Source organism: Trachinotus anak, unplaced genomic scaffold (assembly GCF_046630095.1).
Source record: "Trachinotus anak isolate AG129_WGS33_773 ecotype Australia unplaced genomic scaffold, CSIRO_AGI_Tana_v1 ptg000023l, whole genome shotgun sequence".
In the NCBI taxonomy this organism is placed as follows: domain Eukaryota; kingdom Metazoa; phylum Chordata; class Actinopteri; order Carangiformes; family Carangidae; genus Trachinotus; species Trachinotus anak.
In genome coordinates this window covers 2,792,210-2,814,515 of record NW_027273874.1, presented here as the reverse complement: position 1 = coordinate 2,814,515, position 22,306 = coordinate 2,792,210, and the positions used below count along the sequence as shown (strand labels likewise).

Genomic DNA, 22,306 nt, shown 5'->3' with positions numbered 1-22,306 from the left:
CCATTCTGTATTCAAGTTAAATGAACCTTTATTAAGTGATGCAGTTATTAATGATTAAGAATCATACAACATTATGAGAGAATACATCAGCTATTTTTCATTCTGTCAGTGAACTTGAACAAATAGGGCCTTAAGACAATGCTTAGTTGCAGTAAGAATGTCACAGTGAAATCTGACAGGAAAAAGCATGACAGAAGAAGGCTGTGGGAATACGCCATGAGCACTGAACGTGTGTGCATATTAGTTTCGGCGCCACACAGGTATGGAGGTTTGTCTGGGGGCCACACCATCGCTGCAGGGGATGAAGTAAGAGCTCGTCTCCAGGCACACAGGGGTGAGCTTCAGGCACACAAAGCAGAACTCGATCTGACAGCGAGGACAGATGATGTTCTTGCAGCCCGTTTTGTCGTGCTCCACCCGCTGACCGCAGGTGGGACAGGCCCGGATGGAGGGGCACTTGTCGACCCCCTGCACCTGAGGGAGAGCGGTGTCCTTACACTTCTTCAGAAGCTCGAGGTCGTGGTTGACGCAGCCGTTGTTGTCGCAGCGGTCGGAGCGTGGAGCTGTACCTTTCCACGGCTTCAGACACTGCCAGCAGAACTGGAAGGCCTCCTTCTTATCTGCTGCGCAGATGAGGCACTGCACGTTCAAGTTCGTCAGGTCTTCTCTCTCCACGTAGGTTTTACACCCAGGACACTGTTGGAAAGGAATAAATCAACATTTAAGGGAATACATTTATCTGCTTTCTCTTTGAAAGTTAGACGAGAAGATCAATACCACTGTCTTATTCAGAGTTAATGTTAGCTAATGTTAAAGATCAGGACCAACACTTGGACACTCACTGTTTTGAATTCACAGTATTCGATGGCAGCCAGACGGGCAATGCTCTCTTCAAAGTACTGCATCTCTTCAGTGGTCAGCACTGCCAGCCTGCGCACTTCTTGATAAGACCACTCTGCATTACACTTCTGCAAGGTGCCCTCCCTCAAAGCAGGGCACTTAAATTTGTACCTGCCCTGATATTAAAAGCACAAATTATGTTAAACTGCCAGTCAAAGACATGATGAAGCTGGATTAGGTCCCACACATTCAGCAGCTGTGGAGCAGCATCATTTATTCATTTATTTGGAGTTGTCTTTGTATCCACCTGATGAATGAAAGTTCAATGTTCAATGAAGGCCGCCAGCATTTTTGAGATCTTTAAGTGGACTGTGTGTTGGAAAAGGTTGGGAACTGCTATTTTAGAGCTTTTTTGCTAAAAGCAGAGAAGCAGACAGCTAAACAATGAGCTGGAACTCACTATAAAATATGTTTACTGTGTAAAATTCAGATAATAATTCTGTACAGATTCATCAGCAAGTGACCAGGTTTAAGACAGATCATAATAAATCAACTTAACACTTTAAAAATTGGAAGAAAAAAAAAAATCAACAGCTCCGGCCTGGTCAAAATAAATAACTCACTCTCTGGATACACACTAAGGAAATGCCTGTAAGTGAGTGAGATGTTGGAAAGTACCTGGTCCAGCAGGCTGCGGCACCAGCCGGTCAGAGACTCCGGGGTGACGGCATGGCCGCAGGACATCTCTGCCCGGAGACACAAGTCTCCCTCCTCTGGCGCTGAGGAGGACAACAACAAGAGCAGACACTGAACGCAACAACACAATCACATACGGATGCTTTACCCCGACCCCACCTGCTGTAAACAACTGAGAATGTACACGAATATACACATTCACAGCTTTAGTTACATATTAAAAAAAAAAGATGTTTCTTTCTTTATGAGGTGCAAACATGAATCTAGGTTGAAAGCGTTTATGATTCCGTTCTTACGCAGTGGATCCAGATCATCCGGCCTGTTGACAAACCTCAGAGTGGTGTCTCTGGGGTCGTATCTCTTCTCGTCCTGACCCTGTGTGGTCATCTTGTGTCGGCTCAGCTCTTCCAGTCCGCCTCGGCACCCTCCTCCTGTCTGCAGTCGGGATGTGAGCGGTGAAGAGCGAGGCCGGCTGCCGTGACGCGTTCACTGACTGCACCCTTTTTTTTTTCTTTTTTTTTTTCTCAAACTTTCACTTTCGCCCCAACATTTACAAGAAATCCTAACAACCTATTGATGTTTTATTTATTTTTTTATTTTTTTAAGCAGTATTAATGTAGCGGATAGTCGCTGTTTAGCCTCATTTGTGGAGAAAAGGCCCCTTATTGTAGGCCACTATTTTTATTGCATTGTTTTGAAGCTGAAGATAAAACCCCAACAATTCATTAATCACTCCATATTAATAAATAGTGTAGCCTATTAGTCTTAATACATATTGTTTTGAAACGAACTTATAAATGAATTGTTAAAGAAAATCAGAATGTAGGGCTTTTTTTTTTTTTTTCACATGCCAAACACTGCTGGAAAATCCAGTTGTCCTTTCAGCACACTGTGACCTGGATAAAGAAATGCTTCCCTGTTTAGATGTAAATGTTGCACAGGCATCATGGTGGAAACTCCCAAGACAAACTCACAATAATAAATGTCCAAATATATGGCAGGACTCCATGTTATTATTGCCCCCCCATCACAAGGAGAAATAAAGTAAAGGCAATGATGGGTTTAAAAGACACACACGACTACAAAAACAATAACAATTTAAAGGTGAAAGTGAAACTATCATCGGCCGCAGTCGTGCGTCAGCTCTTGTTGATTAGTCCCCGAAGTGGCGTCACAAACACTCAGAGCGCCGCCGGTGAAGCCACTCGCACGCAAAAAAACACACACAAAATGGGCAAAATCTACCAGGTGATGGTCCACGGACTGAGAGGGGAGAAGATGCTCGTCGACCTGTGCAACACTGACGAGCAGATGAAGAGCATGACGGTGCTGCAGCTGAAGGAGAAGATAGCGGAGAGGCTTCCGGACACCGCAGGTAAAGCCAGGGGTCATACGCCTGAAGGCAGTTAGGTTGTGCATGGTCTGAAGTTTTCTATCCTGTTATCAGCAAAATAGGCTGTCCCATTTTTTTTTTTTTTTTTTTTTTTTGAAGTAAATCCTAGCAGGTGTGGATTTTATAATTTTCATGATAAAGACTGGAGACAGAACTACATAGAGGAAATAAACTAACGACACTCTGCTAAATACTGCATTCAAATTATAGGCTACCAGAGTATTATTAGCAAAATATACTTTCAGTGTCAAAAGTAAAAGTGTTCACATTATTCAGAGTGGCTCCTTTCAGTGAGTTGGAGTTATATTTTTTCATTTTAACAGTTTCCACCATCACTGTTTCTGTACTAACTAACTAACACACATGTCCACCCCAAGGCCAAGATCTAATATTTGAACTTGACCTGATATTTTGAATGTAAGTACATGTTTGGGACTGAGTGACTCTGACTCTGTCTCTGTCTTCCTTTGTGTGTAGGAGAGGAGAACCTGCGGCTGATCTTCACGGACAAGATGCTCGATGGAGACTGCGCTCTTCTGTCTAACTATGGAATCCAGCACATGTCCGTCATCCAAATGGTGGTGAGGGTCCCCGGAGGCCTGACCGCTGGACAGACACCATCTCCTCCTACCAGCGCCACCAGCACCACCAGCACCACAGCTGCTGCTACTTCATGAAGGCTTCTGACACTGTTTACAAATGTTAAACCCTTACTGTACATGGGGAATTATAAAGCAATAATCTTTTAACTTGTTGAAGTTGTTGGAAAAATCGGCTGTTTTTACGCAATAAAATTATTTTCTCTGTAATATCTCATCTTTTATTAATGTGCATATATTCAGAAGCCTACAGTAAAGCCTACAAGCCGCTTTAACGGGGCATCAAATACAGGCAGAAAAGTCTCAGTCATGCTTTCTAACAAACAGAGCAGCAGGTTCGCTGACTGCATCAGCTGGGACCACCATGCTCTACAGTGGTCTGCAAGGAAATGAGGAACAGAAATGATCCCATGCATAAATCAGCTCCCAAAACTATCTGCTCAGTTTGATTAAAAAAAAAAAAAAAAAACCAAAATATTAAACTGTATAATTCAGTTCAGTGACAACAGGCTATAGGCAACAAATATATGTGGGGGCATCTTCTCATAAGTATCACAATTCGCCACCTGTCTGGTGTGACAGGTGAAATTTGCCAGAGGTAAAGGACTTCAATTCTGGATATAGATGTCTGTTTACATATGTGTCCCACAAACAGGACATGCGCAGTTTGTCGCCCTTTATTCAAGTCCTACACAAAATATGCCACAACAAAACTCATTTCAGTTGTTGAACTACAGCAGCTTTTTGTAACCTTGTGATTTATTTTACAACTAGTGTTTGTGCAAAAATGTTCAACACCCTTCTTAGTTATGTGAGCTGTTTGCTGTTTTCCGACACGCCCTGAATGCAGCATTCCAGCAAGTGAAGCACGTAGCAGCAAATGAAAGAGAAACTATTCCGATGGTTGTACTTTAACAGGCGATGGAAATAATGTTCGTGTGAGTCCATAATAAACAGAGAAGATGTTTTGCAATAAAGTTAAAGGTAGGCTCACATTTTTCTTCTGACTTTCAGGCCTATTTGTTTCCGTTTGCAGCACATTGCGATTGATTTGTTGCCACTAATCGATCGTCAAACTGTAAATGTCGGTGCAGCTGCAGCAGCGTGAAGGTGGAGTGATAAAGTCTTCAAAAAATAAATAAAGATGAATTTGTTCCAAAGTGGTCGACAGATTCTCAACGGCATTCTCAACCCTCCAGGTGAGATAGCCTGAACCTGCTGTCAGGTCGGTTTAATGTTGTTCAGACGTGTCTGTAATTTACATGCATTTCATAAAACTGTCCCCCCAGCAGCTGATATAAAGCACCATGGCTTGTTGAACCAGGGAGCAACATGTTACTTGAACAGTGTGCTGCAGGTGCTGTTCATGACCGAAGACTTCAGAGAGGCTGTGGAAAGGTTTGTTATCAAGTCCAACTTCATGCCACATAATGTCTTCATTTTAAATCAGAGCTGCAGTGCACCTTTGTACCACTCATGGACCCTGTGTCTGAATTCTGTTCAGGTACATCTGTGAAAACCCTGGCAGTGAATATATTGACCGTCAACTGAAAGACTTGTTTGATGACTTAAAGGAACGAAATACATACACCTATAAAATCACAAAGAAGCTGGGCATCTACAGAGGTACAGTAGTTGGCACATAGAAGAACATGTCACGTTCATGTCGTTGGACCAAACCAATTTTGGAATTTGGGAATTTGATCTGGTGACATTAAGTTAACACAGATTAATATCTGAAAATAACATCTTGTGATTCAGATCTGTGTCCTGGACGCTAGAAGTGTTCTGATGAACCCTTTAATAATCCACAGTTGGTGTATTTTTTACCCCAGAATAGATAAACTGGCCAAAATTCAGTATGGCAATTTTTACACTTAATTTTTTTTTTTTATTTTTGAATTTTCTAAATAAATACTTATATCTGCTTTGTTCAGTGTATGAACAGCAAGATGCTGCTGAGTACTTTGAGAAGATTTTAGCTCTGACCAGTTCTGAGGCTTCTCAGGTAAATACATCATCAGTATTGGAGGGAATTTGTTACATGAAAATGCACATATGTTTATCAGCGCCTGTATTTTTATGTTTTCAGATCTTCCACGGACAGCTGACACACAAGACCATATGTTCTGAATGTCTCGCAGAGAGAAACACAGATGGGCCATTTTGGCATCTTCCTCTTGAATTGGTGGATCCCGGCAGTAAAGATTACAGTGTGGTAAGAACCTGACAACCTGCAAATTTCACAGCTGTTTCGTCTTGCTAGAAGATGTCAACCTGTAAGCATGTTTCACCTGAATGGTCAGTAATGTCAGCAGGTGTGTGGATTTAACATGTGACCCTATTGCCATCAGTAATGTGGTGCCACAAGGGTCTATTCTTGGTACATTACAATTTACTTTATACATATATAACATTAGACTTCTTAATCAGTACTTCAGGGTCCATTTTTATGCGGATGATACTGTTTTATCTGTCCCTGACTCCACTTAGAGCAAAACTATCTAACTTTGCCAACCAGCACCAACAGTGGCCTCCACAGCTACAGCTGGTAATTACAGTACGCTGATGCAATAATTCTGTTGGGCTCTGAATCCGAGTGTTTATGGGTACTGGAAGCAGTGTACCTCCCAGAAGCTCATAAATAGAAAAACAAAGCCTGGCAGTTGCTTGGGCAACAAACAAAATTATCATCTCAGTACAAACCAACAATCATGATGTCATGATGTCATCTGACTGAATGAAAACATACGATCCCACTGCAGTTGTGTGCTAAAACGTAGATGCTGGAATCTCTTTGCCTCTGCCTTGATGTAGATAGCTAAAGACAAAGTTTTTTGTTCTCGGGAATTTCTTGAAAAGAGATCTTGACCTCAGTCAAGAGGCTGCCTAATTTAAGAAAGTAAGCGAAGACTGCCATGTAAATAATCTACTTTCTTGACATGAGTGCATTTCTTCAGGTGGATGGCACCAAGGAGTATTTCACAGCTTCACATTTCAGTGGAGAAAACCAGATGTACTGTGAGCACTGTGATGCCAAATCTGATGCTACTATTGTGAGTAATGAGAAAACCTGTTTCTGATTGATGTACAACGACTGATTTTGTAATGACAACATTGAAACTTCACGAAGGGAATTATAACAACATGTTGGGGGCCCATGTGTTTCATTCAGAGATGTGTAGTAAAGCATCATCCAGAGGTTTTGATGCTGCTGCTGAAGAGGTTTGAGTTTGACTATCGTTACATGATGTACGTCAAAAACAACTGTGTTGTGGATGTTCCCTACACCCTACAGATCCCAGAGGTATATATACTTTATATTTTACTATTTTATCATAACACATTTCTTCTTCATTCCTGACTCTAATTCCTGCCATTGTTTGTTGATCAGAATCAGACGTATGAACTGTACGCAATGGTGGATCATTATGGTGATCTTAGAGGTGGACATTACACTGCAACAGTTAAGTCCCAGGATGGCAAGACATGGTATAACTTCAATGATACCAGAGTCACATTGGTAAGAACCTTAACTCTAGTGCTGTTTGTTTAAAAGCCACTTTGATGTTTAGTTACATATGACAGTAGGGAAAACAGATTCATCATGTTATATTTGATTTTTCATTTCATCAACAGCTTTCTCAGCAGCTGTTCCAGACAGATAACACTGAGAAGTAAGTTCCAGTCCCTCTTTTCATCCCAACTATACATGTTTTATTTCTTAATTGAGTTTTTGCATTAGTCTAGTCACAGGTAGACTAATAACAGTCCACTTGAATATAACAGAAAAACATGTTGAAAGACTGTATAACACCATGCTGTATCCCCAACTGCAGATTGTTCCTCTCACCCGTTCCTCAACCTAATGTCTAAAAGCACTTTCACTTACTCCATCGTTTTGCTGATTGTTTCGTTTCAAATTTCTCCACTAGATCCCATAGTGTTTATCTTCTCTTTTACAGGAAAAAGAAAAGTAAGAGAAATTATATTTTCATTATACTTACACACATGTAGTGTGAATGATTATATCAAAGTATTTGATACTTTGCCTATTCATTTGAATCCTACTTTCTAGTCCAAGCTGCAGATACCTGTGCTCAAGACACAAGGGAGGAGCTCACCAGTGGAGGTTTCCTGCTCGCCACCAATGACAACAATGACCAGTGTCAAGATGGTGAACAGATCAGAGAGAGAGAGGAGGATGAGGAGATGGTAGAAGTTGGTAATGACACTGCAGAGGCTGGTTCCATCAACAAAAATGAAGAAAGAGAAATAAGAAACATGGTCAGTGTTGGGTCTGGAGGTGTGGAGCTGTCACCTGACCTCACCTGTAACGTAGAACATCAGGACAGTGGAGCCGATGTCAGGCAGGGAATTCAAGACAGTAATCAGGGGTGGGACGAAGAAAAGGGCGACTTGTGTGATCAAGATTCTCACACTGAAAAACTAGAGCAAGACGAGGAGAAAAGAATGAGGGATGATGAGGAGGGAGGAAAGAAGGAAAATTCCTCAACAAAATACCTCAACATGGATAAAAATGATCAGGACAATGAAAGACTAGACACTGAGGAGAAGATGGATATAGATGTTAAAGATGACAAAGAAGTAAATACTGAGGCTGATAAACTAACACCAGGGAAAAGAAAGCTCTTGACAAAATATGACCTCTATCTTGACACTTTTTGGAACAATGGAAGAGTCAGTGATAGTAAACAGAACAAACCAGAAGTTGAGCAGGAAAATAAAGGAAACCAACAAATTCAAAGCAGGGAGGACTCTTCTCGAACAGGATTGGAAAGAAAAGAAAAACTGACTGAGAACCAAGAAGTTGAAAGTCTTGAAAAGCCACAAGAAACAACTGGAGTTAATGAAGTTATATTGAAAGGTGAAGGTGGTTCAAAGCGGTCAAAAATATATATGAAGATAATTGAGGAGGAAGTTAAGGAAACACCTAGTGGTACTCAGAGATGGAGTGAGACAGAGATCGTAACAATTCCTACTGTAGAAACCTCCAAAGACTGCATGAAGGGTCAGGTATATAATGAAGGGAGTACTGACGGAAACACTTTGTGTGAGAGTTTGCACAATTCATGGCTGAATGATTCCCCTTTGTCACAGCCACAGACACGCAGAAACAAAAGAGACATCGAACATGCACAAGAGGAGAATGAGACAAACAGTACGATTCATACAAAAAACAAGAAAAGGCAAAAAGTGTCTGATGCACAAATTCAAACTGCTGGAATAAAACATGCAATGAAAAAAAGAAGTACACGTGATAAGAGAAGGAGATGGTGGCATGTCACAGCCCCACTGAAGAAACACAGGAAGCGAAAGAAGAAATACAACAAGACAACCAGATGTTTTTCATAAAAGCCAGACTAGAGTTCAGAGTTTGATTTGGGATAATATGATATAAATTGTCATTTTACAAGACTTGCATGTCCGTGTGGCATCCTGTAAAATACTTGACTTCCTGTTTGTTTCTGAGCAATTGTAAAAGGTTTAATTAGTAACTTTTAATTGATCCATGATGAATTTGTTGTCTGCTGTTGTTCTTTTTCACATTTACAATTTATACAGTTGAACAATTCAATGACATTTTATTTTTAATATGTAGGCTTCTTATTAAAATATTCAGAGACATATAAATAAATGGCACTGAATGTAACAGGTCATATGGTTTCAGACTAAAGATTGTGTGTGAAAAATTTAAATGTAAGCCTTTTGTATAGATATTTTATTTTTTATGTGTTGTCTTATTTTCACTTTCACTTTGCTCTCATGAAAGAGGCCTTTTGGTCTCAGATTTGTTCCCTACACATGTTTAAACCATCACTGCCCAGTGACTAATGTCATAGATGCTTTAGAGTTTATGTTTATTACTTTGAACTAAACCAAACTGTTGTGTTGTCATTTACCTTTGTCCCACTTGAAGAATTCTGTTGGTGATTTAAATGAATAAAAATATCTATGAAATAATTTGATAATAATAATAAAGCCTCTCGCCTTTTTTTGTGATAGGTCATAAGTAATGATGATAAACAAAAACTGTTTATGCTTTTTTTCTTTCTTTGAAAGCACACCATTATGTTGTCATTTGATGTGTCTTAAATGATTTGGATTGTGATTTAAAATGTTAAATAAAGATATGCCTAAAATAAAAATAAGAAATGAATATAACTCTGTAGAAGATCATAGGTTATGATTGCTTTATACTGAGGTATTGACTTGTTCCAAAACAGAGAAATGATCCTCTGTGGAGCTCTTATATCAAATAGCTAATGTCGCAATTTGTCTTTCAGTTTTACTTCTGCTGTCAGGTCAGTAAGACGCCTTTTGGCCTATGATGGTCAGTTTTCGTATTAGTCGTGTGACCCTGAATGCAGCATTGCACCCAGGGTAGGGACAAGTGAAAGAGAAAGTCTCACTTTAAACAAGAGACAGAAATACTTTCTATGTGAGTCGATGATAATCAGATATGAAGACAGGATTGTGACTCTTACAGCTTCTTCCGTCTTTTGTTTGCATTCGTTTGCAACACTTTGTGATTGATATATTGTCAACAACCGTGGACCTGCAAATCTCCGTGCAGCCGGCAGCAGTGTGGAAGTGGACTGTGAAAATCTTCAAAAAGGAATCAGGATGGATATCTTGCAAAGTGTTGGACAGATTTTAAATGGTATTCACCCTCCAGGTGAGATAGTCTGAACCTGCTGTCAGGTTGGTTTAATGTTGTTCAGACGTGTCTGTAATTTACATGCATTTCATAAAGCTCTCCCCCCAGCAGCTGATATAAAGCACCATGGCTTGTTGAACCAAGGAGCAACATGTTACTTGAACAGTGTGCTGCAGGTGCTGTTCATGACCGAAGACTTCAGAGAGGCTGTGGAAAGGTTTGTTATCAAGTCCAACTTCATGCCACATAATGTCTTCATTTTAAATCAGAGCTGCAGTGCACCTTTGTACCACTCATGGACCCTGTGTCTGAATTCTGTTCAGGTACATCTGTGAAAACCCTGGCACTGAATTTATTGATCGTCAACTGAAAGACTTGTTTGATGACTTAAAGGAACGAAATACATACACCTATAAAATCACAAAGAAGCTGGGCATCTACAGAGGTACAGTAGTTGGCACATAGAAGAACATATAGTCCTTGAATGACATATTGAAGACTGAACCTGACTTTATGGAAAATTTTACCTGCTCACGTTAACACAGATTTTAAAATGTTTTAATATTTTATCTCTATGACATATCTATAAGATAAATTGACCAAAAGTCAATATGGCAATTTTATCTTTTATTTTATTGTTAAGATTTTCAAAATAAATATGGATTTCTCCTCTGTTCAGTGTATGAACAGCAAGATGCTGCTGAGTACTTTGAGAAGATTTTAGCTCTGACCAGTTCTGAGGCTTCTCAGGTAAATACATCATCAGTATTGGAGGGAATTTGTTACATGAAAATGCACATATGTTTATCAGCGCCTGTATTTTTATGTTTTCAGATCTTCCACGGACAGCTGACACACAAGACCATATGTTCTGAATGTCTCACAGAGAGAAACACAGATGGGCCATTTTGGCATCTTCCTCTTGAATTGGTGGATCCCGGCAGTAAAGATTACAGTGTGGTAAGAACCTGACAACCTGCAAACTTCACCACAGTTGTCAGTAGATACCAAATTTACAGATAGAGGTCTCATCAGTTAAGTGAATCCCCATTAACAGGAACATTTGTCATGTAATACAAACTGGGAGATATTGTATTAGCCTCTACTGAGTTGTTGGTTGTACTGCTGGTGTGCACAGAGAAATGTTGCTGCTCTGCCCTCTACTGTGTGTGTTGAGCCCTTCAAGCATGTTTCACCCAAATAGTAACTTCAGCAGATTTAACATGTGACCCTCTTCCCATCAGTAATTGGGCGCCACAAGGGTCTATTCTTGGTACATTTATGTATTACGTATGCACATTTGCATTATACATACATAACAGTATTCTTCTTAATCAGTACTTGAGTGTCAATTTTTATGCAGATGTTACAACTTTATTCTCGCAGATGCATTTGACATGAGTGCATTTCCTCAGGTGGATGGCACCAAGGAGTATTTCACAGCTTCACATTTCAGTGGAGAAAACCAGATGTACTGTGAGCACTGTGATGCCAAGTCTGATGCTACTATTGTGAGTAATGAGAAAACCTGTTTCTGATTCATGTACATCAACTGATTTTGTAATGACAACATTGAAACTTCACTAAGGGAATTATAACAACATGTTGGGGGCCCATGTGTTTCATTCAGAGATGTGTAGTAAAGCATCATCCAGAGGTTTTGATGCTGCTGCTGAAGAGGTTTGAGTTTAACTACCGTTACATGACGTATGTCAAAAACAACTGTGTTGTGGATGTTCCCTACACCCTACAGATCCCAGAGGTATATTTACTTTATATTTTACTATTTTATTATTACACATTTCTTTTTCCTGACTCTAATTCCTGCCATTGTTTCTTTGTTGATCAGAACCAGACGTATGAACTGTACGCTGTGGTGGATCATTATGGTGATCTTAGAGGTGGACATTACGCTGCAACAGTTAAGTCCCAGCATGACGAGAGATGGTATAACTTCAATGATGACCAAGTCACACTGGTAAGACTGATCACTTCAACTCCAACATTATTGTAGTTCACACTTCATCCAATTATTTATATATAATCTAATGTTTGGTTATTATTTTCATCAACAGCTTGACAACCAGCCGTTCCAGGTGGATAACACTGAGATGTAAGTTTTAATCCATCTTTTTTCCACCATATATTTTTCAGAATATGAAAATAACGTCATGTTCTTTTTACAGTTCTCCCACTGGATCCTGCAGCGCTTATCTTCTTTTTTACAGGAAAAAGGAATGTAAGTGACGTTTATGTTCGTAATTCTTTCTCATGTATAGTGTGAATTATTGCATCAAATTTCTTTAATTGTTTTATTTTATATACCTTTTTATAGTCCACGCTGCAGATACATGCACTCAAGACAGAGAAGAGGCGTCCATCAATGGAGGTGTCCTGCCTGTTGCCAGTGACAACGATGACCAGTGTCAAGATGCTGAAGAGATAAAAGAGAGAAAGGAAGCTGATGAGAGAGTAGAAGTGGGCAACGATACTTCAGATGCTGTTTCCATTGACAGAAATGGAGAAACTGGAGGAATTAGAGACATGGTCAGTGTTAGGTCTGTAGTTGATGTCAGACAAATCCAAAAATACAATGATCAGGAGGATCATGAGGAAGGGAGTGGCTTGCGCGACCAAGATGCTCATTCTGACAAATGTGAGAGAGATGAGACGAGAATAATAAGGGATAATGAGGAGGAAAATAATACAGAAGCTAATGAGCAGGAAGGAAAGAGAGGATCGTTCCTTACAGAAACTGAGCCTGGAGAGAGGGTAGAGGATCAGGATTACCGTGCAGGACAAGATGATTTTAGACTGAATAGACCACAGGAGGGCCTGGAGGGAAAAGTCATGCACAACACATCATATAATGACCAGAAGTGTGAACAGGAAGTCAGCAACATGCTTGTCGGGCATGATTATCCTCAACAAGTTCAAACGGACATGTTAAGAGGTGAGAAAAGAATTAGAGAGGAGAATGGAAAGACTGAAGGTGATGAACAGTCAGACAAGAAGGGAAAATACCTCAACAGGGACACAAAGCCCCAGGTCAATGAAGGATTAGACGTTGATAAACACATCAATGACTATGAGGGAGGTAAACAGGAAGTTAGAAAAGGTCGTAGCCGTCATCCTCTTAGTGTGGACGAAAAGGGAGATGAAGAGGAGAAGGAAATAGATGTTAAAGATGACAAGGGAGGAAAGACTGGAGCTGATAAACTAATACCAGGAAAAGGAAAGCTCTCAACAAGACCTGACCACGACTGTCACGAGTTTAAGAACCATGGTAGAGTTGGTGATAGAAAACAAGACGTATCAAAAGGTGATCGGGGGCGTAAACAGGGAGGCAGTAGCAGGTCGTTTGAAAGATGTGAACTTAAGAAAGAGGTGAGGAAGGATGTGAAGAGTGGCATGGAACAAAAGCGAAGTGATGATGAACCTGCACAAAAGAGAGGAGCATCAGAGAGAGGACAACACTGTGGTCAGGATGTAGAGGATCAGAACCATGGAGCTGATGTTAGACCGAACAGACCAGAGCAGAAAATCAGTGTCAGACATAAAAATGTTGGTTTGGAGAAACAAGTCAAAGAGAGCAAAAGTACAGGAGATACTCATCATATTCAACCCAGACAGGGCTCGTCCCTTGGACAGGCAGGATTGACAGAAAGGGGAAGACAGACCGAGAAGCAGAGAGTTGACAGTGTAGAAAAGACGAGACAGGGGAATTCTCAATCTAAAGCCAGAACATATTTTAAGGGTGTTAGAGTAGAAGGAGTAAAGGAAAAGCAAAGAAGCAGCAAGAGGAAAGCTGAAGAGAAAATCACTCAGGACAATAAGTGGGCAAATAGAAGAGGGAGTATTGAAAGACAATCTGATCCAAAACTCGATGGTAAGGTCACTTTGAGAAAGGGTGTTTCCAACATAAACCTGAATGATTCACCTTTGCCAGAGCCACAGAAACACAGACCCAGAACAGTCTCTGGAAATGTGCAGCAGGAGAACGAGACAGACATCGTTCTTTGTTCAAATGCTAAAATAGAGTCTGATGCACAAATACAAGCTGGAAGAAAACATGCATTGAAAAAAGTAGGTGCACTTGAAAATATAAGAAGTTTGTTGTGTCTCCCACCGAGGAAACGCAGACAGAAAAAAACAAAACAGAACAAAACTATTGGGTGTTTTTCTATGTTCCAGAGGAAGCAGAAAAATGCAGACCAGAATACAGAGCCAGAATAAGATCACTCCCTGTTTGACCACAGGATTGTTTCTTGTGTAAAATGAGAGGTTTCCTTTACATTTAAGTGTTGAATTATTGGATCATCCTTGTTTGATTTTTCAAATGTTATTTTTTTCAGATTAGAGAAATGTGTTGAGCTAATATGTTATTAATATTATATAATATTTGTTTTGCCAAATTGTTCAAAGTTTACACATGAATGGATGCCATAAAATGTAACGTGTAATTTCAGACAAGAGATTGAGTGAGGAAATGACTTTGAAATGTAAATCTTTGCATAAAGACTTGTATGTGTTTTCTTATTTCACTGTTAATTTGTGGTGTAAATTATTTAGCTTTTTAGTACAAGTACACTACATGTGTAAACCATTACTGCCCACTGACTAATGTCATAGATGCTTTAGATTTTATGTGTATCACTTTGAATCAAAGCAAACTGTTGTGCTGTCATTTACCTTTGCCTGACTTGGAGGATTCAAATGGTGAGTTAAAGGAATAAAAATACAAATGCATGAAATAATTTCACAATAATAACCAGGATTCTGATTGTGATTTAAATATGCTGAATAAAAATATGTCTAAAATAACAATAAAAAAAATAAATAACTAGTAACTAGTCGAGGATAATAGGTCATGGTTGCCTCATATTCTTAGATTGCATTGCCTTGTTTTAAAACACAGAAGTCAGTCCTTCTGTCAAGCTCCTACATCAAATAGCCCATGCCACACTTTGTCTTGTCTTAAAAAAACACCTTGTGTCAGTTGCTAAATTACAACAGAGAAGAAGCTTTTTGGCAACTTGTGATTTATTTTGTAGCTTAATCAGTAGGGCGCTATTTGGGCAATGACATTCAGTTTTCGTGTTAGTCGTGTGACCCTGAATGCAGCATTGCAGCCAATGTAGGGACAAGTGAAAGAGAAAGTATCCCGAGGGTGGTACTTGAAACGAGACATATACTTTCTGTGTGAGTCGATTATAAACAAAGAACAGTTGAGATTGATTTAACCATTCAACAATTGATCGCCAAACTGCACATCTCCATTCAGCTGCAGCAGTGTGGAAGTGGACTGATAAACTCTTCAAAAAAGAATCAAGATGAGTTTGTTCCAAAGTGGTCGACAGATTTTCAACAGGATTCTCAACCCTCCAGGTGAGATAGCCTGAACCTGCTGTCAGGTTGGTTTAAAGTTGTTTAGACGTGTCTGTAATTTACATGCATTTCATAAAACTCTCCTCCCAGCAGCTGATATAAAGCACCATGGCTTGGTAAACCAAGGGGAAACGAGTTACTTGAACAGTGTGCTGCAGGTGCTGTTCATGACCAAAGACTTCAGAGAGGCTGTGGAAAGGTTTGTTATCAAGTCCAACTTCATGCCACATAATGTCTTCATTTTAAATCAGAGCTGCAGTGCACCTTTGTACCATTCATGGACCCTGTGTCTGAATTCTGTTCAGGTACATCTGTGAAAACCCTGGCAGTGAATATATTGACCGTCAACTGAAAGACTTGTTTGATGACTTAAAGGAACGAAATACATACACCTATAAAATCACAAAGAAGCTGGGCATCGACAGAGGTACAGTAGTTGGCACATAGAAGAACATATAGTCCTTGAATGACATATTGAAGACTGAACCTGACTTTATGGAAATACTAGGAAAATTTTTAATCTATGCCAATATTAAATCAATATGGATCCATGTCTTAAAATGTACATTTTGTGATTCAGATCTATGTCCTGGAGACTTGAAGTTTTAACATTTAGTGGATAGGGAGTATTGGATTAACCCTCTTATAACGCACAGATAGTGTTTTTTTTTTATCTCATACTAGAGTAATTGACCAAAAGACAATATTTTTTATCATATTATTATTATATCATTTAATCCTGTTCTATTTTAATTTAATTTTTTTTTCTAAATAAATACTTATATCTGCTCTGTTCAGTGTATGAACAGCAAGATGCTGCTGAGTACTTTGAGAAGATTTTAGCTCTGACCAGTTCTGAGGCTTCTCAGGTAAATACATCATCAGTATTGGAGGGAATTTGTAACATGAAAATGAACATATGTTTATCAGCGTCTGTGTTTTTATGTTTTCAGATCTTCCACGGACAGCTGACACACAAGACCGTATGTTCTGAATGTCTCGCAGAGAGAAACACAGATGGGCCATTTTGGCATCTTCCTCTTGAATTGGTGGATCCCGGCAGTAAACATTACAGTGTGGTAAGAACCTGACAACTTGCGAACTTTACAGAGATGTCTAGGCTAAATAGGCCATTTATAGACATTTTGGATTCAAAAAACAGTTTAAGTTAAATTCCACAATAAAATTTGGTCACCTGTCAATGACCTACCAGAAGCTCAAAACTGACTTTCAAGCCTCATGGTAAGATACACTTTTTACACCTTGGTTGTTTTCAACAACATATTTTAATTTTAAGGCTTTTAGTCATCAGGTCTCAGACAAAAAAAGCCAGACAATGTTAGACAGCTCAGCTCCCAGCCACAAGATGTCTCAGTCTCAGTCTCAAGTTATTTTTGGGCATTTCTTGGCTTTATTCAGATAGCTCCAGTGAGAGAGACAGGAAAGTCAGGGAGAGTGAGGGAGGGGATGACATGCGGCCACAGGTCGGACTTGAACATGAGCCACTGCGAGTAGAACTAAGCCTTTGTGGTATGCACTCTGCCAGCAGAGATGCCATGTGGCCCAGCATCACTGATTTTTAAAGTAAAAGTATTTTATTGGCCGTTTCTTATTATGGAGAGGAGGACACCTCTGTGGATAATTCAGCTGCCAGTAAAAATCTCATCAAAAATCTTGCAGTTTAAGGCTACTTGAAGCTAGAACAGCAGCATAGAATAATTCATATACAGAAAACAAAGCCATCAGTCACTTGAGCCACGGATAAAACTGAAATGAACAAAAAAATCTTGAAAAGAGATCTTGATCTCAGTCAAGAGGCTGCCTGATTAAATAAAGACTGCCATGTTAAAAACCTTCCTTCTTGACATGAGTGCATTTCCTCAGGTGGATGGCACCAAGGAGTATTTCACAGCTTCACATTTCAGTGGAGAGAACCAGATGTACTGTGAGCACTGTGATGCCAAGTCTGATGCTACTATTGTGAGTAATGAGAAAACCTGTTTCTGATTCATGTACATCAACTGATTTTGTAATGACAACATTGAAACTTCACGAAGGGAATTATAACAACATGTTGGGGGCCCATGTGTTTCATTCAGAGATGTGTAGTAAAGCATCATCCAGAGGTTTTGATGCTGCTGCTGAAGAGGTTTGAGTTTGACTACCGTTACATGATGTACGCCAAAAACAACTGTGTTGTGGATGTTCCCTACACCCTACAGATCCCAGAGGTGTATATACTTTATATTTTACTATTTTATCATAACATATTTTTAATTCCTGACCCTTACTCTTGTTGTTGTTCTTTTGTTGATCAGAATCAGACGTATGAACTCTACGCTGTGGTGGATCATTATGGTGCTCTTAGAGGTGGACATTACACTGCAACAGTTAAGTCCCAGGATGGCAAGACATGGTATAACTTCAATGATACCAGAGTCACATTGGTAAGAATCTTAACTCTAGTGTTGTTTGTTCAAAAGCCACTTTGATGTTTGATGTCCCTATGACAGTAGGGAAAACAGATTCATCATGTTATATTTGATTTTTCATTTCATCAACAGCTTTCTCAGCAGCTGTTCCAGACAGATAACACTGAGAAGTAAGTTCCAGTCCCTCTTTTCATCCCAACTATACATGTTTTATTTCTTAATTGAGTTTTTGCATTAGTCTAGTCACAGGTAGACTAATAACAGTCCACTTGAATATAACAGAAAAACATGTTGAAAGACTGTATAACACCATGCTGTATCCCCAACTGCAGATTGTTCCTCTCACCCATTCCTCAACCTAATGTCTAAAAGCACTTTCACTTACTCCATCGTTTTGCTGATTGTTTCATTTCAAATTTCTCCACTAGATCCCAGAGTGTTTATCTTCTCTTTTACAGGAAAAAGAAAAGTAAGAGAAATTATATTTTCATTATACTTACACACATGTAGTGTGAATGATTATATCAAAGTATTTGATACTTTGCCTATTCATTTGAATCCTACTTTCTAGTCCAAGCTGCAGATACCTGTGCTCAAGACACAAGGGAGGAGCTCACCAGTGGAGGTTTCCTGCTCGCCACCAATGACAACAATGACCAGTGTCAAGATGGTGAACAGATCAGAGAGAGAGAGGAGGATGAGGAGATGGTAGAAGTTGGTAATGACACTGCAGAGGCTGTTTTTATTGACAGAAATGGAGAAACGGGAATTAGAGACATGGTCGGTGTTGTGTCTGGAGGTGTGGAGCTGTCACCTGACCTCACCTGTAATGTAGAACATCAGGATAGTGGAGCTGCTGTCAGGCAGAGAGTTCAAGACAGTAATCAGGGGTGGGACGAAGAAAAGGGCGACTTGTGTGATCAAGATTCTCACACTGAAAAACTAGAGCAAGACGAGGAGAAAAGAATGAGGGATGATGAGGAGGGAGGAAAGAAGGAAAATTCCTCAACAAAATACCTCAACATGGATAAAAATGATCAGGACAATGAAAGACTAGACACCGAGGAGAAGATGGATATAGATGTTAAAGATGACAAAGAAGTAAATACTGAAGCTGATAACCTAACACCAGGGAAAGGAAAGCTCTTGACAAAATATGACCTCTATCTTGGCACGTTTCGGAACAATGGAAGAGTCAGTGATAGTAAATAGAACATGCCGGAGGATGACCATGGGTGTAAACAGGGAGGCAGTAGCAGGTTGTATAAAAGACATCAGCAAGCTGTGAGCTGAGCTGCCAGTAACATTTGCTCAGCTTTTTTTCTGATAGCTTAACATTCAGTCTAATGAGAAAAAATCTTCATCTGGTTAAAATACATACATACATACAGACAAATACAGACTTGGACAGCATTGTTAAGATGTGGTTTAAATCTGGATAAAAAGTCAATTTTACCATTTACTGTATGGCAGATAACTACAATGCTGATGAATGTGCAAAGGGAATATGACGTTACTGACAAGCAACCAAATGAAACTGACCACTACCTTACCAAAATCATACATTCTGTGCTAAGTAGTATGTATATCTTAGCTGTATCTACAAGGTAGCTGCACTTTCCATAAGCCCATACCTGAATTTTTACTGTTGCTATGGTAACATGTGACAGCTGAGGATATCATATGTGTTACCTAACTAAGCTTAATTGTCTAAACAACAGTAAACAGTAAAGCTCTTAATCAACAACAACTACCAACAGTTATAGTTGGTATAGTATAGTCCTTACAAATACGCAGTTACCTAACGTCATACAGTGGTTCCCTCAAACAATATAGGGTACACTACTAAGAGTACGAAGTATGAAGGTACTTAGTAAATACTTTATTGTATCTTTACACATACATCTGTTCAATTTAATGCATTCTATTTTGATCAAAAGGCACAAGAGGAGAGGAGTACAACCATTATTTCCATTGGGGTGAGCCTAACCATATCTTCAAGGACTGCATGAAACCAAGACTGATGGGAAAATGGGGGGCTTTTAAGAGGGAAGAACCAGGAGTTCCTGTCCATGAATCCCATTATCAATCAGAGCCCAAGAGAGAGACACCTGAGAGGGAGACACATGTGAACCAAGCCAAACACAAACAACAGCCTGTCAGCCTGGTTAGTCCACTAGGGAAGAAGTGCTTGGTGAACTGCATGCTTGATAGCGTAGCAGTTGAAGCCCTGTGGGATAGTGGTGCGCAAGCCACTATCATTAATGAGACCTGGAGAGCTGAACATCTGCCTCACACCATTCTGAGGTCCTTGCAAGAACTCCTGGGGCCTGATGCATGTAGCTTTACTCTTACAGCTGCCAATCAGACAGAGATCTCCTTGATTGGATGGGTAGAAGTAAATTTTAAGCTCTACAACAGGGAGAAGGAAACAGAAGCCCTCACTGTCCCCATACTCGTGTCTAGTGATCCAGGTGTGGCAAAGAGACCCATCATTGGCTTCAATGTAATTGAGAAGTGTAAAGACACAAAGCCATGGATTGAGAATTGACCTTGAGACCATCCATACTGTAAGTACTGAACTCAGCTTTAATTACATAGAATCTTATATACAAATGTGTAGCTCACCAAAACAACACATACATACACATACATGTTAATACCATAAAATAAAATAAACAGAGAGGATAAAAAGCGATTCTAAGATCCAGAGCCAGTGTTTTCTGCAATTAGAACAAAAAGTGGCATCAACAGTACTTTAATGGTACCCCAAAGAAGGCTGGAGCACAAAACGAAAAAAAAATTCTAATGTTTGCCATTTAAAGCTTTCTAGACAGGTGAAAGAAATTTTAAATCAATTCTGAAAGGTACAGGTAGTCAGGGGAAACAGATGTATTGTGTGTAATTAGTGAAAAAATGCTCATTGACATGGTAATGAATCACTGTTTGTTTTCCTTTGTCTTTCAGATTAAAACCATCCTCCCATTCTTAAAATATGTTCATCCTGAGACCCGTGTGATTCGTGGGTGCAAAGTGGTGCTGTTCTGTTTGTTCAGTTTGGTTCAGTCTGTTTGACCAATCACCACTGCTGTATCCGATGCAATCATTTCCTGCTGTACCCCAGGATTGTTTCTGTGGAAAGTCCAGCAAATGGGAAAGGTTTAATGAGCAATTTAAGTGCTGATTTATTGTATCAGTCAGTAATGAACCGTAACACTGAGTGGTCTCAGTGTTGCTTTGGACACCTTGTTTTTGTAGAAAGTCATAGATCATGATACAGTTCATGCTGTTATTTACCAGGTTACAGTTGTGTCAGTACTGATTGATGTTGTTAATTGTTGTAAACTGTAAAATGTTATTTGTTCTTCCTGATAATTACCAAAATTGTCACCTGACCAACCCAATCTGTGAGCCTGTGTTCAGGATCATAACCCATCACATTATCAACCTTCCCGCAGTTTGTCTGTCACAGGCGCAGGTCTGAACTCAATTAAGATCATATCATGTAGACTTTAAAAAAACACTTTGTATCAGGAAATATGTCCTTGAAACAAAAATACCTCTGCCTCTGTCTCAGACATCCATGAGTCAGATAGAGGCTAAAGATATCTGAAAGGATCAAGCACCAAGCTTTCACCCTATGCTTAATGATGCAGTCATAAATGCAAATCTAATAGACAAAGTGTGCTGGTGTTTAATAATAACTTTGCATATACACTTTTGATCTTTGCCACACACTTACAGGAATTCTTGTGATGTCTGTTAGATGAGATACAAACCACAACCATATGTGGTTTGTATCTCATCTAATTTGATTTGACAGTGCTGAAACTATACTCTCAGAATGATGGTTTTCAACTGTAACCTAATTTTCATTATTTTGTAATTTACTATTATTATTTTTCATCATTTTGCATTTGAATTTTAGGTATTTATCATGATTATTACATACTAATTGTTCCAATTATGTATAATTTCTGCACAACTATACTGTAAGATAGCATACATTAACATGAGAATATACTGAATAACAATTAACAGGTTAACAGCATTGGTACAACTTTGAAAAAACACCCACATAGTTTTTATCTCCTGCATGTGTTTCATAACAAAGGAAATGACACACACACATTCAAACGAAATGTTTAACCTGTTCTTGATTGCCATGGTTACTCAGAGTGAAAAAGAAAGCATTATTTATTTTGTTGATGCATCTTATTTTGTATTCTACCCACTTGCTTGTACATAATGGTCAAAATTTAGGTTTATTAATTTT

The 22,306-nt window shown here is 39.4% G+C and overlaps 4 protein-coding genes across 18 annotated transcripts; 3 read left to right on the top strand and 1 right to left on the bottom strand.

Annotated features, from left to right (window-relative positions):
• Nucleotides 1-10: 10 nt before the first annotated feature.
• LOC139606717 (E3 ubiquitin-protein ligase DDB_G0292642) lies at nucleotides 11-2,003 on the bottom strand. Its single transcript, XM_071459006.1, has 4 exons — nucleotides 1,833-2,003; nucleotides 1,519-1,619; nucleotides 843-1,016; nucleotides 11-696 (listed from the first exon to the last, which is right to left on the bottom strand). Exons 1-4 carry the CDS (start codon nucleotides 1,921-1,923, stop codon nucleotides 241-243), a joined length of 822 nt encoding a protein of 273 aa, XP_071315107.1. The 5' UTR covers nucleotides 1,924-2,003; the 3' UTR covers nucleotides 11-240.
• A 699-nt stretch (nucleotides 2,004-2,702) lies between these two features.
• Nucleotides 2,703-3,738, top strand: LOC139606718 (uncharacterized). The gene is made up of 2 exons (XM_071459007.1): nucleotides 2,703-2,911; nucleotides 3,407-3,738. The coding sequence occupies exons 1-2, from the start codon at nucleotides 2,767-2,769 to the stop codon at nucleotides 3,604-3,606; spliced, it is 345 nt and encodes a 114-aa protein (XP_071315108.1). The 5' UTR covers nucleotides 2,703-2,766; the 3' UTR covers nucleotides 3,607-3,738.
• A 122-nt stretch (nucleotides 3,739-3,860) lies between these two features.
• On the top strand, nucleotides 3,861-14,981 carry LOC139606712 (ABC transporter F family member 4-like). Of its 13 annotated transcripts, XM_071458998.1 has the most exons (13): nucleotides 4,373-4,512; nucleotides 4,623-4,727; nucleotides 4,818-4,926; nucleotides 5,033-5,154; nucleotides 5,466-5,536; nucleotides 5,621-5,746; nucleotides 6,489-6,584; nucleotides 6,704-6,835; nucleotides 6,923-7,051; nucleotides 7,168-7,205; nucleotides 7,464-7,504; nucleotides 7,607-8,747; nucleotides 8,802-9,674. In XM_071458998.1, exons 2-13 carry the CDS (start codon nucleotides 4,673-4,675, stop codon nucleotides 8,902-8,904), a joined length of 2,163 nt encoding a protein of 720 aa, XP_071315099.1. In that variant the 5' UTR covers nucleotides 4,373-4,512; nucleotides 4,623-4,672; the 3' UTR covers nucleotides 8,905-9,674. The 13 variants fall into 13 exon arrangements, with proteins under 13 accessions (XP_071315091.1, XP_071315090.1, XP_071315087.1 ...); XM_071458990.1 differs by lacking the exons at nucleotides 4,818-4,926; nucleotides 5,033-5,154; nucleotides 5,466-5,536; ... (6 more) ...; nucleotides 7,607-8,747; nucleotides 8,802-9,674 and adding exons at nucleotides 10,322-10,427; nucleotides 10,534-10,655; nucleotides 10,890-10,960; ... (5 more) ...; nucleotides 12,397-12,449; nucleotides 12,546-14,981 and having other exon boundaries at nucleotides 3,861-4,512; XM_071458989.1 differs by lacking the exons at nucleotides 4,818-4,926; nucleotides 5,033-5,154; nucleotides 5,466-5,536; ... (6 more) ...; nucleotides 7,607-8,747; nucleotides 8,802-9,674 and adding exons at nucleotides 10,319-10,427; nucleotides 10,534-10,655; nucleotides 10,890-10,960; ... (5 more) ...; nucleotides 12,397-12,449; nucleotides 12,546-14,981 and having other exon boundaries at nucleotides 3,861-4,512.
• A 369-nt stretch (nucleotides 14,982-15,350) lies between these two features.
• Nucleotides 15,351-22,148, top strand: LOC139606714 (ubiquitin carboxyl-terminal hydrolase 12-like). Of its 3 annotated transcripts, none has more exons than XM_071459000.1 (13): nucleotides 15,351-15,598; nucleotides 15,692-15,797; nucleotides 15,904-16,025; nucleotides 16,397-16,467; nucleotides 16,552-16,677; nucleotides 17,483-17,578; nucleotides 17,698-17,829; nucleotides 17,917-18,045; nucleotides 18,163-18,200; nucleotides 18,459-18,499; nucleotides 18,602-18,748; nucleotides 19,971-20,600; nucleotides 20,998-22,148. In XM_071459000.1, the coding sequence occupies exons 1-12, from the start codon at nucleotides 15,544-15,546 to the stop codon at nucleotides 20,579-20,581; spliced, it is 1,674 nt and encodes a 557-aa protein (XP_071315101.1). In that variant the 5' UTR covers nucleotides 15,351-15,543; the 3' UTR covers nucleotides 20,582-20,600; nucleotides 20,998-22,148. The 3 variants fall into 3 exon arrangements, with proteins under 3 accessions (XP_071315101.1, XP_071315100.1, XP_071315103.1); XM_071458999.1 differs by having other exon boundaries at nucleotides 15,689-15,797; XM_071459002.1 differs by lacking the exon at nucleotides 17,698-17,829 and having other exon boundaries at nucleotides 15,689-15,797.
• The last annotated feature ends 158 nt before the right edge of the window (nucleotides 22,149-22,306 follow it).

What these genes read in the sequence shown, in the direction of transcription:
- LOC139606714 (XM_071458999.1), top strand. Translation starts at nt 15,544, where the DNA reads ATGAGTTTGTTCCAAAGTGGTCGACAGATTTTCAACAGGATTCTCAAC. An exon ending in CTTTTACAGGAAAAAGAAAA is followed by an intron (nt 18,500 to 18,601) that starts GTAAGAGAAATT and finishes CCTACTTTCTAG; the next exon opens with TCCAAGCTGCAGATACCTGT. An exon ending in TGAGGAGATGGTAGAAGTTG is followed by an intron (nt 18,749 to 19,970) that starts GTAATGACACTG and finishes TTTGATCAAAAG; the next exon opens with GCACAAGAGGAGAGGAGTAC.
- LOC139606717 (XM_071459006.1), bottom strand. Translation starts at nt 1,923, where the DNA reads ATGACCACACAGGGTCAGGACGAGAAGAGATACGACCCCAGAGACACC. An exon ending in GGATGATCTGGATCCACTGC is followed by an intron (nt 1,620 to 1,832) that starts GTAAGAACGGAA and finishes TGTCCTCCTCAG; the next exon opens with CGCCAGAGGAGGGAGACTTG. An exon ending in GCCGCAGCCTGCTGGACCAG is followed by an intron (nt 1,017 to 1,518) that starts GTACTTTCCAAC and finishes TTTTAATATCAG; the next exon opens with GGCAGGTACAAATTTAAGTG.
- LOC139606712 (XM_071458986.1), top strand. Translation starts at nt 4,673, where the DNA reads ATGAATTTGTTCCAAAGTGGTCGACAGATTCTCAACGGCATTCTCAAC. An exon ending in CCAAGTCTGATGCTACTATT is followed by an intron (nt 11,722 to 11,840) that starts GTGAGTAATGAG and finishes TGTTTCATTCAG; the next exon opens with AGATGTGTAGTAAAGCATCA. An exon ending in CAGGTGGATAACACTGAGAT is followed by an intron (nt 12,324 to 12,396) that starts GTAAGTTTTAAT and finishes TTCTTTTTACAG; the next exon opens with TTCTCCCACTGGATCCTGCA.
- LOC139606718 (XM_071459007.1), top strand. Translation starts at nt 2,767, where the DNA reads ATGGGCAAAATCTACCAGGTGATGGTCCACGGACTGAGAGGGGAGAAG. An exon ending in GAGGCTTCCGGACACCGCAG is followed by an intron (nt 2,912 to 3,406) that starts GTAAAGCCAGGG and finishes CTTTGTGTGTAG; the next exon opens with GAGAGGAGAACCTGCGGCTG.